Here is a 14,715-nt window from a genome sequence, read left to right as displayed (position 1 = left end):
AGAAGGCAGCACCAACTGTGAACTCCCCTCCGGCATCTGCCCGACTGGAGCGCAGGGCGCCCGGGCAGCTCCCAAAATCGCCGCTGAGCCTCCAGCGAGGGCCCCACCGAGGAGCGGCCAGGGAGAGAGTGGCCAGTCTTCCCTGGGGCCACGGATTTGAGGACCTGATTGTGCCGCGCGCTCGGCTCCATCTCCGCGTACACGCACGACCAGCGCGCCCAGCTCGCGGTCCGCCGGAATCACTATCCACACCCCGGGCGGACCCAACAAGCGTCCCAGCCGTGTGTTCCGACCTTGGAGGCCCTAACGCTGAGCTCTGCAAGCCTCGTCGCATTCCCTGAACCCGAACTGCGAAAAAACACGAGGCAGGATCAATGAAAGGCGAGTTTGCTGGCGAAAAAGCAGCTCCGCCTAAGAGACCCCTTGGCTCTAGTAGCTGGGAAGCCGGCTCCGGAGCGGTTAGCCTCTGGTCCCCCGTATGAGTCCTTCTGGGCTCCTTCCTTTCTGACCACTATCCCGGACCCGCCTAGGTTACCCACTCGACCCTCGGCTCGGCAGTTACAAGGCCTAAAACTCGGGGTTGCAGATCAAGTCCAGGGCTAGAAATTAAAACAGGGAGGGGCACAGGGCATTGACTTTTAATCCTGTTTCTTAGCTTGGCCAAATTGAGGAAGGTATTTCTTACTCCTTAGAGTCTTTCAGAGGTAAAAGACCTCGGCCTGTATGTTAATTGGGGAAAAAAATAAAAACAAAACCTACCCCCAATCCGAACAGAAAGAGGCGACCCCTAAAAGGGGGTAATTAAATTCACGTGTGAACATTGTGCCTGCAAGAGTGTGTTTCTCATTAGCCCTCTTCCCTGGCGGCGAGGGCAGGCGGGCGGCATCGGTCGCTTCCATCTTCTGTTTTTCCTTCATCCTCCCCAACAGTTCCAGTAATCCCCCCAAACCCTGATACATCCCTGTCCCAGGCGAAAACCCGCAAATGCCAGGCTCTCCCGGAGAAAGAGGCTGCGGAGCCGCGCAGAGAGGCACCGGGTGCCCCTTCCTCTGCTCGCGCCGGAAGAGGGAAGTGGCCGACACAATGAACTCCGACGTGGCCGGTCCAGGCCGCCTCAGCCCCCTCCTCCCTAATATTTTCCTTTCCTTGTAAATTCCTCCGCCGTATCCCCACCCCCACCGCAGCCCAGGGTGTCCTAAATATCGACCCCTTAGATTTTCATTAAGAAAAATTAACTCTGGGGGAAACCTTCACTCGTAATTGTCTGCAAATAGGCTGGACACGCCTGGTGGCCTTTTCCTTTTTTTTTTTTTTTTTTTTGTGGTAACCAAAGAAGACACCAATTATTGTTAGTAATGTTTAAAATAAAACAGGCTATGTTTCTTTAAATAACCTTAGACTTTCCAAATAGAATGGCTTCTAAATAATTATCCGGCGTTGAGAATTAAGCAGTCCTTACTGGTGCCAGGAAAAGGGGCAAATCACAAAACTAAATATTATTCCTATTTAGCCACAGGTTTGGAGAGAGAATATTCAGGCTTTTGTGTTTGCTTTTATTTTGGAGGTGAAAGAGATTATGTGTGCATAAAGAAACACTAAATGGGTGTAATTACAAACTGCCTTTTCTAGCCTGAGAGTTCAAAAACCTTGGCCTCCAAAACGAATCCACTACTCAAGTCCTGAGAGGCAGAGAGGAATTGAGGCGAATGCCCTGTGACAGCCTCTCCGATAACAGGAGGGCAAGCTGGGCAGTGAAAATAGTTTCTGAGCTGCTGGAGCTGGGAAGGGAAGCACCGTTCGGTGTGCTTGAGCCTGAAGGCCCGTAGGCGTGTTGGATTCCCAGGGGTGGAAATTGTTTTCAGTTCCCGGTAATGAGAATGGCCCCTCTAGCTTCAAACCGTGGCCTACAACTTGGAACGCCAACTCAGTGTCTAGAATTTAGGCCTCCTTTCCCCTATTATTTGAAACACACTGGCACTGGAACGGTTCCCTTCTGTAGTACTGTCCCCACAAGGATGTCATATCTAACATCTTCTGACCCTGATAGAAACTACTGGCAAGCAAACAGCCAATCTTTGCCCTAGCGGGGCTCCCTTATCGCGATTAAAGCCGGAGCCTGGACCAGCAGGCCGGGAAAGCAGAGGAAGCTTTGTGGCAGTTCCCTGCGTGTTGTTCCATCGAGCCTGGCTGAGCCCAGGACTCAGCCTCATCTCCCCAATGAAGTCAGCGGAGGCCTCCTTGCCCTCGGAATGGGCACACAAAAACGACGTGAATTCCCCCCAATCAGAACGCCTAGGCTGCCGTTCAGGACCCGCGGAGTAGGAACGCCAGGCCGCCGCCATCCGGTCGTGATCATAACCGAGGCCTTGCCTGGGCCACGGCACACCAGGCCGAGATCCATAGCCCTAGACAGCCGCGCCCCTCCAGCTCTTCCTCAGCAGATTGCCACCTCTGATTGAAGGCGCATGGAAAAATAAGACACCCCCCACCCCGCTCTCCCCAAACAAGCCCTGTATCTCTCCCCCGGATTCCTCCCAAAGGAATAGTTGGGGAGGAGACAGAAAGAAAGAAAACTGGACACAGACTGAAGGTGAAAGAAAAAAGGAAGGAGTAAACAAGAAAAAAGAGGAAGGAAGGAGGGAAGGTAAGAAAGAAGAAAGAGTCAAAGGCAACTCTTGGGAGTAGACAGAGGTTTACAGAGAGAAGGGTAAGTGACAAGGCCAGTGACCCAGCCCCTGTCAGCCCTGTCCGCTTCCTAGTTTAGGCTGAATCTCCACTGGCAAAGCGATCTTTCCTCATCTGGTGCCCCGGATTGGGCTGGAGGTGCCCCGGCCTTGCAGGAGGATGGCAGAGTCCCTGGCCAGGCGCAGGCCGGGAGCAGGAGAGAGCCAGGACAGAGGCGTGCGCCCCTGACCTTGAAAGGCCCGGGGCTCAGAATTCCTACCACGCCCCTGGCATCTGCGAAGGAGCAGGTAACCTGACTGTACCTGCTCCAGGCCAGGTAGGGGGGGGTGGAAGGGGGGATGAGGCCGGCAGCCTGGCAGAGCGTTGAGGAGGCAGGGTCCAGGCTCCTGTGCGGGATAAGCCGAGGTTGCCACCGCAGGCCTGGCACGACCAGGGGTTGGATGCCCCTCCCGGCCCGGCCCGGCCTCCGCGCGCACAGGTACCTGGAGACGATTTCAACTGAAGTAATGAAGGCAGTGTCGTGCTGTCGAGAGAAAGGTGGATCCCAACAACAGGAAACTACCTAAATCACCGACCAGTTCTGTTGCTGCCCGCTTGGCGCTGCCTCGCCCGCCGCCGCCGCCGTTACTGCCGCCGCCACCACCGCCGCCAAGTGAGAACCCTGCGATCGCGCCTGGCCCCTCGCCAACCTGCGCCCGCCGCTGCCGCTGACGCATCAAGGAGGAAGAAGCCACCGGCCCGGGTAAGGTAAACCTGGGAGAAGGAAGGTAAAGGAGAGAGGAAAATGCAAGGAGGAGAGAAAGCCAGAAGAGAGGAGGGAAAGAGCAGCGTGCGCGCTTGTTTCCCAAATCTTGCAGCTCAGCGAGCCGGCGCGGCGCCGAGCGGCGGCAGCCCAGGGCGATTCGCAAGCGCCAGGGACAGCTCGGAGCCCGGCTCCCTGTCTGGCCTCGGCCTCCCGCGCTCGCTCCCCGCCACTTGCTCTCCCCCTCTTTCCCTCCCCGCCAGCCAGCCAGCCGGGGCGCGCGCACCCGCGCCCCCTCCCCCATGCTGTCGCGCCCCCCCCCCCCCCCGCCTCCCGCGAGCAGGAAACGCGTGGCCCCGCCGAGGGCGACCAGGTGGGGGAGGCCGTGCTGGGGGCGGGAGGACCCGTGCAGCCCCGCCGCGGTCTACCTAACCGCTGCCGCGGACGCTAGTGACCCGCTGTGGGCCCATCCTGCTCCCCGGAATCCTAGGCTGGGGGTCGTCGAGGACCAAGAGACCCACGAAATAGCCAGCCTCTGCGAACCTCCCAGGGGGCTCCAGAAACAAATCCTGTTTGGCTTCCTCTGTCTATGCAGCTCCCCTCTCAACTGAAACCACTGGTCCAAGACAGCCACAATCCAGATATACTAGCAAGTCATAAAACTGAACAAAAGCCGACAAACCTTACGGCACCAGGGCTATAGGGCCCAGACAAATTACGACCGTCTAGGTAATATTTAAATAGATGCCTAAAGTAATTGCAGAGGGCGCGGGCTAGTCCTCCTGTTGTAAAAGCGGTAGACGGGATAAAGTGGAAGGTGAAGATAAGAAGTCAAAAAAAGAGGTAAAATTAAAAAGCTTCATTCCACAGCTTTTATTCTTCTATAAGAACATAAACATCTTTTTTTTCCACGCACAGCAGCATTACAATATTAATTTATTCTGATTTAAGATTAGAAGTAAATAGAACTAGAACTAACATTTATAATAATGATAGAATGCATTTGCATAAAACAAGATTGGCAATTTTTCATAATAATAGACATTTATACAGATTTGTATTTTATAGTTTTTTCTTTTTCTGCACCTACAGGTTTGACCCTTTTATGCATGTAACTTCACAGTATAAAGGAAACCCAGCAATGTCTCCCTTCTCTAGTCTATTCCGCTTGCTCCAGCCCTCCTCGGCTTCTGTGAATTTTGGAAAGAAAAGGGGGGGAAAGGGGGGGAACCTCTGCAGACTAGGGAGAATTGTGGTGTGCTTGTCTTATGTTACCAGTGGTAACAATTATTTAATGACAAAAAATGCACTAAACCTGCATGTATAAACAAAACTACATTCTATTATTTATCTACAGCCAGAAGGACATGGAAATTCAAAGTAACTGAAATAATTTAGTCCCACAATGCAAGACCTTACACAAACTGGAAGAGACGTTTCCTTCTCCTGGTCATTTCTTCTTCTTTTAAAGCTGAGCTATCTTACAGGGGAAGGAAAAATGAATCTTTCTGATTTTCTCAATTTTACCAATCAGCCAAAGTCAACCCTTTTGCCAACCTGCATGTACATTTCTGCAAGCCCTTCTCTTTGCCAAGGAAAAAAAGAGAAAAGAAACCCAGGGGCCTGTGCCCCCTGATTAAAGACAGCCCTGCACTCCAGGCAGGCAAGCCCGGTGGCGGCTCCTTGCACCATTGACCTCAGGCCAGACACCTCAGCTGCCTACAATGGGACCTCCGCCTTCCGGCTAGGTTGCTGGCCCCGCAGGAAACCAGCTGCACCCGGAGGACAGAGGCCATTTCAAGCAGTGGAACCCCGAGACAGCAAACCATCCCAGTCACCACTTGACACTTAGGACAGCATTCTCTATAGAATTTTAGCGCGATATGGCTTTTTCCCCCAGAAAACAACAAATAAACCAGCACCAAGCAAACAGACAAAGAAACAAAAAGTCAGAACAAACCAGCCCTGCACAGATGTAACGGCCAGCGAGATGGCGAGTGTGGGAGGGAAGAATGGGGGGGCTCCCGCACAGGTGCGAGTTCCTGGGCAGAGCCGAAGACAAGAGGGAGGAGAACGGTTCTCTGGACGAAATGAACCACATTGCCTGGAGCTTCATCAGGAAAAATTAAAGTTGGCTGTGAGCTCCCGGATCCGGTTTTCTCGGTTCATTTTCTTCAGTTTCATCCTGCGGTTCTGAAACCAGATTTTAACTTGTCTGTCCGTGAGGTGGACGCTGCGGCTGATCTCTAGGCGCCGCTCTCGAGTAAGGTACATGTTGAACAGAAACTCCTTCTCCAGCTCCAGCGTCTGGTGCTTGGTGTAGGGGCAGCGCTTCTTCCGGCCGCTCTTTGCAGTGAGCCAGTTGGCTGCGTTTTCGCCTTTGGAATTGCCTGGCATTTGAGAGAATAAAGAGGGGAAGGTTAAATCGAGGCCATGCGGGCTGCACGCAGAGGGGAATTCGGGTCGTTTCTACAGTATGAGGGATGCCCTAAGTCACCCAGAGAGAGTTATCCCTCCGCCCTCCGCCCCTTTTAGTTTGCCCAGGGAGAGCAGTTCCTCCAAAAGTTATGTGTAAAATCGAGTGGGCCTCCTATCTACACCTACTCTCTTACATTTTCCTCCACTTTTCCCCCTAAACACCTGTTTTAGCACAAAGCTGCCATGCGCTTGCAGAAGGAACGGACTGGGAGGGCAGGCTGTATATCTTGAACTTAACGCCTTTTTTTTGCCTCTCGCCCCAAGGCAGACAAGCATTTCCTGCAACCCCCAGGCTGGGAGGACAGGGGTGCTCACTTGGAAGTGGGGGGGGGGGGTAGGCAACGTGGCTGTGTCTCACTCCAGCCCCGTGGTTACCCAAGGCCTGTTGAGGAGAGGGAGAAGGGCATAGCTGGGAGCTAGAAAAGGCACAAAAAACTGATTGGGGTCAAGGGCCCTCCCTCACGTCTCTCGAGGAGCCAGGGACGTGCAGTCTGGGCGGTTTCGAGTTCCAGGGGAAGCGAAATGACCCCTCTCTGACTCTCAGATCAGGGCCCAGGCGTCCGGGACGGATCTGCCTTTTCTTCTCCCCGCAACGAGGATTCCCGCCCCTCAAGCAAGTTTGAAAAAAGCAAGGGGGATCGTAAACTCGAACTTCGCCGGTTAATGGGCTTATTTATTGGTGCTGGCGGCTGCTTATTTTGGATGCCTTACAAACATCCGCGCTATCTGCGGGCGAGCCACTTTCCCTCCCTCCCCCTCCCCCCCGCGTGGGCCGCGCCTCGCAGGCTGGGCCCAGACTCGGTTTTGGGTGCTCTGGGGCACGGAGAAGGGCATGCACAAGAGGGGAGTTGCTCGCCGGTGTCCTCGGCTCCAGTCGGAGTGAGGGGAGGCGAGAGCAGAGAACGTCGCGGTGTGGGGCGCTAAGCCGGGACATGAATTTTTTTACTGAGTCCCCACGCCCAAATATTAAAAAAGCAAGTTCACAAGGTCAGCCTGCCTGCAGCTCGGGCCAAGGCCGGCCGGCTGCTGTGCGGACTCCTGGCTCTCTGCTCCTTCCCTTCTCTGGGTCTGCCTGTCTGCCAGCCCGCCTGATTGCGGAGCCCTTCAGCGCGCCCTGCTTACCCAGGGAGTCCTTCTCGGGCGAGGCTTTGCTGCTCTCGGAAGGGGCCGGGGAGAGCTCCTCCGCGGCCGAGGACGACGCGTGCGCCTCCTCGTCGCCCTGCGAGCCCCCGCCGCCGCCGCCACCGCAAGCCAGCGTGGGGGGCGGCGGCGAATCGAGGGCTCGCTCCTTCCGGGCTGCATCCACCGAACTGGAGGCGAGCGCGGGTGGCGGGTCGAAGCCGCGCCCCGGGGGCTGAGCCGGGAACGGGCCGGCGCCGAGCTGCGGCGCGCCGCCACCGCCGCCGCCGTAGCCCTTGGTGGTGCCATAGGCCTGAGAGAGACGGAAGTAGCCGGGCACTGGCACCCCGCTGGAGGTACCCAGGGTGCAGCCGTCGGGCGGCGGGCCCCGCGGGAAGGGGGCCAGCTCGGCAGCGGCGGACGAGCCTTTGGGGCATTTGTCAGCCGAGTCGTAGAGGCAGTAGGAGCTCTCCTCTTTGATGTTCTGCGCGAAAGAGCACGAGGTGGCCTGTGGCGGGGGCTGGGGTGGTTGCGGTGGGGGCGGCGGCTGGGGCTGCTGAGGCGGCGGCGGCCCTTCGGGCTGCTCCATACGGCACGACCGGGGCGCTTCCAGCCACAGGTCTATAGGCGCCGGCACGTAGCCGTGCGCCCCGGGACCCAGGCCCCCGCTGCCACCACCGCCGCCCGGCGACGCCGCCTCATTGCGCTTGCCTCCCAGAGCCGGGAAGATCCCGCAGCTCTGCAGCCCATAGGGCAGGTCGGCGGCGGACGGCAGGTAGACCCCGCCGTGGGCGTAGTAGCTGCCGCCGCCGCCGCCGCCGCCCCCAGCGCCGCTGCCACCACCGCCAGCCTCGCCTCTGCCGGAGCTGATCAGCGAGTCGACCAAAAAAGAGTTCGCGGCGGGGCTCTCCGAGCATGACATTGTTGTGGGATAATTTGGCGAAGGGAGCAGATAGCCCTTTCTGGCTGACATTTCTTGTGCAAAACATGCTGAATACGATTAGCAATCCCCCCGCACCGCGGCGGGCGCCCGCAGCCAATCCTGAGCCAGAGTTTCCGCGCGACCACTCCCAGTTTGGTTTCGTAGGCGCGGGGCCGCTCTCCGAGGGCGCCCTCCGAGCCCGCGATTGATATAAATATGTAATCTGTATTGATGGGCCGCAAGACGCACACCCGATACCTCAACCCAAAGGCCAGAAGCGACGGGGGCTGCCCCAACGTGGCTGGTGGGGGGCCTGGCCCCTGGGCTCGCTCCGCCCATGCCCGGACGCGCGCCCTCCTTTGGGGTCTGTTTGAAGGGCCCCTGGGCCCCATGCAGTTAACAAGTGGGGTGTTTATGGTGCGCACCCCGGCCCTCTTTGGGGGCTCCCTGTTTTAATTTTTCGAATCAGCCACCAGACTTGGGTGCACTCTTAAAATACTAAGCGGCGGAGGCCTCAGTGCCTCAAGTTCTTCCCATTCAGCCCCAGACCCGGAGCTCTATCACAGGGTGGGGACCTAGTCCTAAAATCACCAGGATTTTCAGAGTTTCCGAAATCCAGAGGAGATTGGAAACTGGCAATCACCACTTCTTTCTAGCATCCCTCACCGAACTTCCCCCAAAATGCAGTGCCCTGGCCTCTTAGCCCCAAACCCTCCACTCCTCCTCTGCCAGTGGGTAGATCCAGTTAGGATCTTTGCCCATGGTGTGCTCACCTGGCTTGCCTTCTCTGCAGCTCCTGTTGGTGAACCTTGGTGGGCTGGCATCAGTGGGGGCGGGGGGGGGGGGGAGGGGGGTTGAGGCGACTGACAGCTTTGGCTGAAAGACTTCCCCACCCTTACTCCAAGGCCAGAGCCAGGTCCAGGCACCCCACAGCCACATCACCCTTGCAGCCTCCAAGCTCATACGCCTTTGGGGGGAAGTGAAAGAAGTGTTGATCTTGAGGGTCTTTGGCTTACCCAGAGGGGAAGACCTGGAGGGGGAAACTTGGGTGGGGTAGGCCAACGAACACCTCTGCCACCCAATTCTCGAATTCTCCCTTTAGCCTTGGCATTCGCAGAGGAGGCTACAAGAACCAGTGTCACCACACTCCTGTCTCTGTCCCCTCCCCTCCTTCCCCCTCCCCTCCAAACCCACGGATGGGGCAGCCCTCACTCCCGTGGTGTGAGCATTTTAACGAGGCCCGTGGTGAGGAAATCCGTTCCCTGTGGGGCCTGGCTGGGCTTGTGGCCCAGTTATAGGCGCGTTCGGAGGCCAGGCCCTTTGCTCAACAGACACCCAGGCCTTCTCCTTCCCTGGTCGTAGGGACCGCGCTCTTGATGAACTGGAAACGGCCGGCCTAGGGTGCTACCCGCCAAGTGTGGGCCTCATACATGTCTCAGGAAACGCGACCTTTTCCGGCCGGATCCAGGGAGCCCAGGTGGTCGCTGCCTTGTCCCGGGCCTGAGGGCTAGGGCTAGAGCTCTCCAGGATGCCCCAGGCCTGCCCGCTCCGCCAGCTCCGGCCCCTGCTGCGGGCTTGACGCCGGCATCCCGAGAAGCAGACCGCTCAGGCCTCGGCGGGCGGCGGCGGGGAAAGACCCTTGCATCCCGAGTGATTTGCCAGGCACTTGGCCTTGTTCTTCCCAACACGAACCTAGTCGGAGGAGGAAGCTGAGCCTGAGAGGACCTAGAGAGAGCCTACGGGAGAGCAGGCGGCAGAGCCCCGGCGCTGGCTTCTGAGATGTAAAGCACGCAGTTGCGGTCTCTGCCGGCAGCGGCTGCTCGGCTCGGCGCGCAGCACCCGGAGGCCGCGCCACCGCTTGCGCTGCGCTCCAGCCACTTCTACCTCTGCGCCCCGCGGAGACCGGCTCCGCGGACTGGGCCTCTGGGGTGGAGAAGAGAGGAACAGAAAAAGAAAAAAGGAAAAGAGGAGAAGACAGAGGGAAAGAAAAGCGAGAGAGGTAGAAAAGGAGAGCGCTAACTCGCTGCAATTCGACAGGATCTTGAGGTGGCAGTAGCATCGCCGCCGAATCAAGTGAGGGGTCGGTGCCGAGATCAGGAAATGTCCTTCGCTCTCCATATTGCTTAAACGCCTCAAACGCACAAGGCCAAGGCAAATTTTCATCAGGCTAGGCCCATGAGGTCAACGAACTTGAGGACCAGAAGTTTGAAAGTAAGGCAGCTTAGGACCTTTCCCCAGATGAGCTTGGTCCTTACCCAGCTTGTCAGGAGAGTGAAACTGACTGGGACTGTTGTGTTCAGCAGTGCTACTGGGAAATGCCACAAAGCCAAGGACTGGCTAAGAAGGGGGCTTTGCCCCTTAGTACTGTTCATGCCTATCAGGAAATTTCTGCCCAGGCGGAAGTAGGTTCCGAGCATAGGAGAGGGTCCCTTGAGAAGAATGAGCCCCAGCAGGCAAGTGGGCCAGGACTGGGTGCTTTTTCAGTTAAACTGATGCAGAAAGCATCTTCCCAGGCCACAGGTTCAGAAGGGCCAGTGGCCACAGGAGAAAAATGCTTAAGATAGTGGAGGCTAAATAAAATAAAGTGAAAGACAATGATCTAAACTTGTCTTTCTCAATATTTTTGAAAGTTGGACCCCCTTTGGTAAATCTAAGGGCATGTTCCGACTTACCCTGTGAAAAACGCAAATCTGTGCATTCCCACAATTTGACCCAGTCATTTTCAGGGAATTCACAGACACCCCCCCCCCTTCCGCCCCTCAAAGCCTTTTCCTTGGCCTCTCCAGAATGTTCCAAGACTCTGGGAATTCAGTAGCCCTGCCAGTTTGACTGGTAAGACAAGCTGGGTTCCGGGCCGTAGACAGCTCAGGCCCCGTCTAGTCAGAGCTCTGTAGGGTGGCCAAATGGCCTTCTAGGCTGAATGGGATCCAAGAGCATGCACGCTCCAACCAAGGTTACAAATATCAGTTTGGTGCCGTGTCTGTTATGATAAGGCCACCGCAGCTGAAGAGTAGAGAAGGTGGAAAGCCGGCTGTGAGCTCACAGACCATGGCATTGGCACTTGGGTCTTCAGAGACCTTTGGGGAGAGTTGGATGTTTCTCCCTAGCATCTTTTACCCCCTTCTAATAAGCCAAATGGGATGTTGAGTTTGTGCTGTTTCTTGCTTGGAAAAAAACCAAAACAGAATACATAAGCCAGTGTGGGATCTTCTCTCTGGCTCAGGTCTGCCACTCTCCCTCCACTGCTGAGCCGAGAGTGAGAGTGAATGGAGAGCCCATGGGTGCACCTGGGACACAGACTGGCTTGCCCCGCTGGTTTGGACAAGAAGATATCCACACAGCAGAAGCTCAAGTCAAATGCCTGCTACCTTCTCAGTTAGTCTCGGAGCTCCCAGCATCCCCGACCGCCCCCAAGGCTCCACACTCCCCAGACTGTAACACCGAGGTGTTAGCTTCCTCAATAAAATATTCCATTTATTGATCATCTCAGCTTTCCCAGGGTTCCCCACCCCCAAGAAATTAAGAAAAGCAATTCAGTGGTCGGCTTCTGGACAGTGTCTCCCTCTCACCCATTTGCCTTCTTTTTCTCTCTTTCCTCCTCTTTCCCAGCTGCCGAATTTCTCTCTTGGTGGTCAGAATGCCTTTGACCTAAAACTCTCAAGTGTCTGCCTGCTTCAACCAGGCCTGTGCAGTTGCCGGGGCCCATGTTTTATTTAGGAGTAAATATTGCTCATTTCTACCTGGTTCATTACACCCCATTCAGCTATGGAGCTGAAGTAAATGCCAGGCTAGTGAAATAAGCCCTCTGTTGAGAATTACCCTGCAGTTTACCAAATAGTGCATTCCCTCTCCTACGAGTAGGCCCTTGCAAACTACGAGAAATAATAAACTGTTATTACAAAAAAAATTCTTACAAAGAATACCAGGTACTGAGATTGAGATAGCCAGTAAACAATTCGTATCTGGAGGTTGCTCTCAGTGCTTTCTGGGCGCAGTATTATCTGATCGGCTGTGGAGTTGGAGATGCAGCCCCGGAGAGGGAAATAAATGCTACTTTGACATATTCGGCTTTAACAAAAATTCTGGACTTTTTCAATTCATGTATTTACAGCATAGTTTAAATTTTGGAAGGAGCAAAGACCTGATTCTCCCATTCGTCTTTAAGAATGTCAACATTTTCAGGGATACAGTATTTGATGTGTCTTCTTAGAATCAGTCTATCCCTAAGCAACCTGCTTAAAAGTTTTTTCTAAATCCAACCACTGAACTGGCCCTTCTCTCCTGATGGGGGAAGTGTTGGAGACTTTTTTCGTACACGCCTCACATACACCCCTCAATTGCAGTATCCTCAGTTTTGTCCATCATAAACTGCCTCTGGCCTGGAAACGATATCAGGAAAGGCTCAGGCTGCAAAGAGCACTGTCTGGGCGCCCACTTCTTGCTTTACTCTGGCAGAGTTTGAGAGACCATACTCAACAAAGACTGGTGACTGTGATCGGCAAAATTATACACTCATACACGGTAGCATCTACTTTCTCTGAGATTCTCCCCACCCCACTCACCCATGCACAGTATATTTGTAAAAAGAAAATAACCATTTCAAGAAACTAATGAAAACACACTGGAATGAAAAATTTAAATATAGAAAAAGAGGGAATTTGAGTTTGGCTTCCGAAATGTAAGTGACATGATTATTTTAAACTTGTTTTATGACAATTCTGATGGAGAGATTGTTTGATCAGAGTTTATCCTCACTGCTAGCCTTGGGGAAATGTATAGGTATTTACCAATACAATTTTTGCATGTTTGCAGAATATACAAAATATCTCATTTTTACATATAAGAAATTGCTGCAAACCTCCAGCCAGGTTTATAGCAGTACAGTCAAAATAAGCAACACAGGTTTCTCTGGCAGCCTCAAAAATATAATGCGACTTCTCCGAATTGGCCTTTTTCGAAACAAAGATTACCTCCAGTCTGTTGGACAAACCTAGAGAACGCATCTAGTAGGAAATCAGCTACTTCCCTGACTTCTGCCCCAGGGAATAAGCCTGCCCCAGTGACCACAGTCGCTGACCACTTCATTGTTTCGAGGAGAAACTCTATTTCCCCCAGTCCCGCCATCTCCTCCCCCCGCCCCTTTTTTTAACCACCATAAGCCGGTATGCCAGCACAGCCAGGAGGATGCTCCCCATCCCTGGTTCATCCCGTTCTGAGTATTTCTACAAAATCTAAAGATCGCCTCAAGTGAAATGCTGGCGCAGGGAGTTAAAACCGTCAACTTCTCCACTGGGGCCTCCCCTGCTTTCCAACCTTAGGGAGCGATGGGAGAAGGGGGGTGGGGTGAGTTGAGCGCCTATAGCGTCACCCCCGAGCTCACACACCCAGCCACTTTCCCCAGCCCTGCTCAGATACCTGGCCCCGCTCCCGCCACAGCCAGATTGAAATTGCTAAACTTGTGGCCTCTTACCTTGACACATTTCCGAAATCACTGCCAAGGGACAGCTGGCTTCTCCGCGCCGCGACGCCTGCGAGGCCTAGAGAAGGCGCGCTGCTTTAAATTACAACACCAACCACTTCTTGAAGGTGAGCCCCCCCTTTTTTTTTGATACGGAGGAGAGCGGGACAAGTGAAATAAAGTAACGTGCTGCTCTTAGAATCAGAAGCGAACAAAGGCCAAGAATCGCGCTGGGGTTCCCCGCTCCCCGGCGGCTTTGACATTGATCGGAAGTGCGCCATCTCGTGGCGACCGAGCGCCTAGACCCGGCCCAAACTCCGGCCCGCAGCCCGGAGAGGAGAGTAGTCTCAAGGCAGAGACAAGAAGGAGAGAATGTGCCCAGCCCGCTGCTAAAGAGATCTCATTTTTACATCTAAGAAATTGCTGCAAAACCCCAGCCGGGTTTATAGCGGCGCATTCCAAATATGCAAATTGGCCGGCCCCGGACGGGTTTACGACCACATTGTCACAGCCATCGGAGGATGGGCTTTTATAGGGCTCAGAAATCAAACCCGCGCCCGCTCGCCGCCGCCCGCCCTCGAACAGTCCTCCTGGCTAGACTCTCCCTAGCAACTTGTGAGACTTTGGTTAATCTTTAACCGTCCCAAAGGAAGTCTTTCCTTAAATCCTAGGCTTCCCTGTCCGCTCCCTCCCTGCCCCGCAGGAGAGTCCTTGTTCACCTCTGTGTGTCTGTCTATCAACCTAGACATTCATCTCGGGGTCTGTCCCATTCCCATTTGAGCTTGATTTCCCCAGTCGCGCCAGTTAGACAAACACACAAACAAATAAACAAAGTGGGGGTCTGGGGCATGGGGCCTCTCTCCAAATTCCATCCCCTCTGCAGCTCTCTCTGATCCTGCCTGGGTGGCTAGGGAGAGAGAATGGGATGGGGTGGGATGGGATGGGGTGGGGTGGGGTTGGGTGGGGGGCAGTGGGGGTGGGTGGGATGGGGGTGGAGGGTGGGGTGGGGGTGGGGTGGACAAACAAAAGGCACTGGCCTTTCACCCTGCCCCTCAAGGTTATGGGTGATGTCCAAATTTAAGGCAGAAGTTCAAAGGCAGGAAACAAAGAAAACCAGCATCTTTCTTTCCCCAAAGGGAAAAGGCAGCCTCAGCTGGGAGCTGGGGAGAAAGTGCCCTTAGATACTCCTGTGAGTCTGCTCTTTGTACCCAGACCAGTCCCCCCCTTGCTGAAGGGCTCCCCAGGGCACCCTAGAGTGTTTCCACTTCAGGCCTTCTAGTCTGGAGATGAGTGAGGCCAGCCTGGGATCAG

The 14,715-nt window shown here is 54.9% G+C and overlaps 2 protein-coding genes and 1 non-coding gene across 4 annotated transcripts; all 3 read right to left on the bottom strand.

The window, feature by feature from the left end:
- Positions 1–3,179: 3,179 nt before the first annotated feature.
- On the bottom strand, positions 3,180–3,963 carry LOC132345112 (uncharacterized). The gene has a single exon (XM_059885892.1). The coding sequence runs from the start codon at positions 3,729–3,731 to the stop codon at positions 3,180–3,182; it is 552 nt and encodes a 183-aa protein (XP_059741875.1). The 5' UTR covers positions 3,732–3,963.
- MIR196B (microRNA mir-196b) lies at positions 3,181–3,265 on the bottom strand. Its single transcript, NR_030829.1, has one exon. It is a non-coding gene; the product is annotated as a microRNA mir-196b (primary transcript).
- Positions 3,964–4,278: 315 nt separating the features above from the next.
- Positions 4,279–13,665, bottom strand: HOXA10 (homeobox A10). Of its 2 annotated transcripts, none has more exons than NM_001434966.1 (2): positions 7,028–8,006; positions 4,279–5,817 (listed from the first exon to the last, which is right to left on the bottom strand). In NM_001434966.1, the coding sequence occupies exons 1-2, from the start codon at positions 7,995–7,997 to the stop codon at positions 5,543–5,545; spliced, it is 1,245 nt and encodes a 414-aa protein (NP_001421895.1). In that variant the 5' UTR covers positions 7,998–8,006; the 3' UTR covers positions 4,279–5,542. The 2 variants fall into 2 exon arrangements, with proteins under 2 accessions (NP_001421895.1, NP_001098487.1); NM_001105017.1 differs by lacking the exon at positions 7,028–8,006 and adding an exon at positions 13,417–13,665 and having other exon boundaries at positions 4,286–5,817.
- Positions 13,666–14,715: the final 1,050 nt, after the last annotated feature.

The sequence above is a fragment of the Bos taurus genome, chromosome 4 (assembly GCF_002263795.3).
Source record: "Bos taurus isolate L1 Dominette 01449 registration number 42190680 breed Hereford chromosome 4, ARS-UCD2.0, whole genome shotgun sequence".
Taxonomy (NCBI): Eukaryota; Metazoa; Chordata; class Mammalia; order Artiodactyla; family Bovidae; genus Bos; species Bos taurus.
This window is presented reverse-complemented; position numbering and strand designations above follow the sequence as displayed.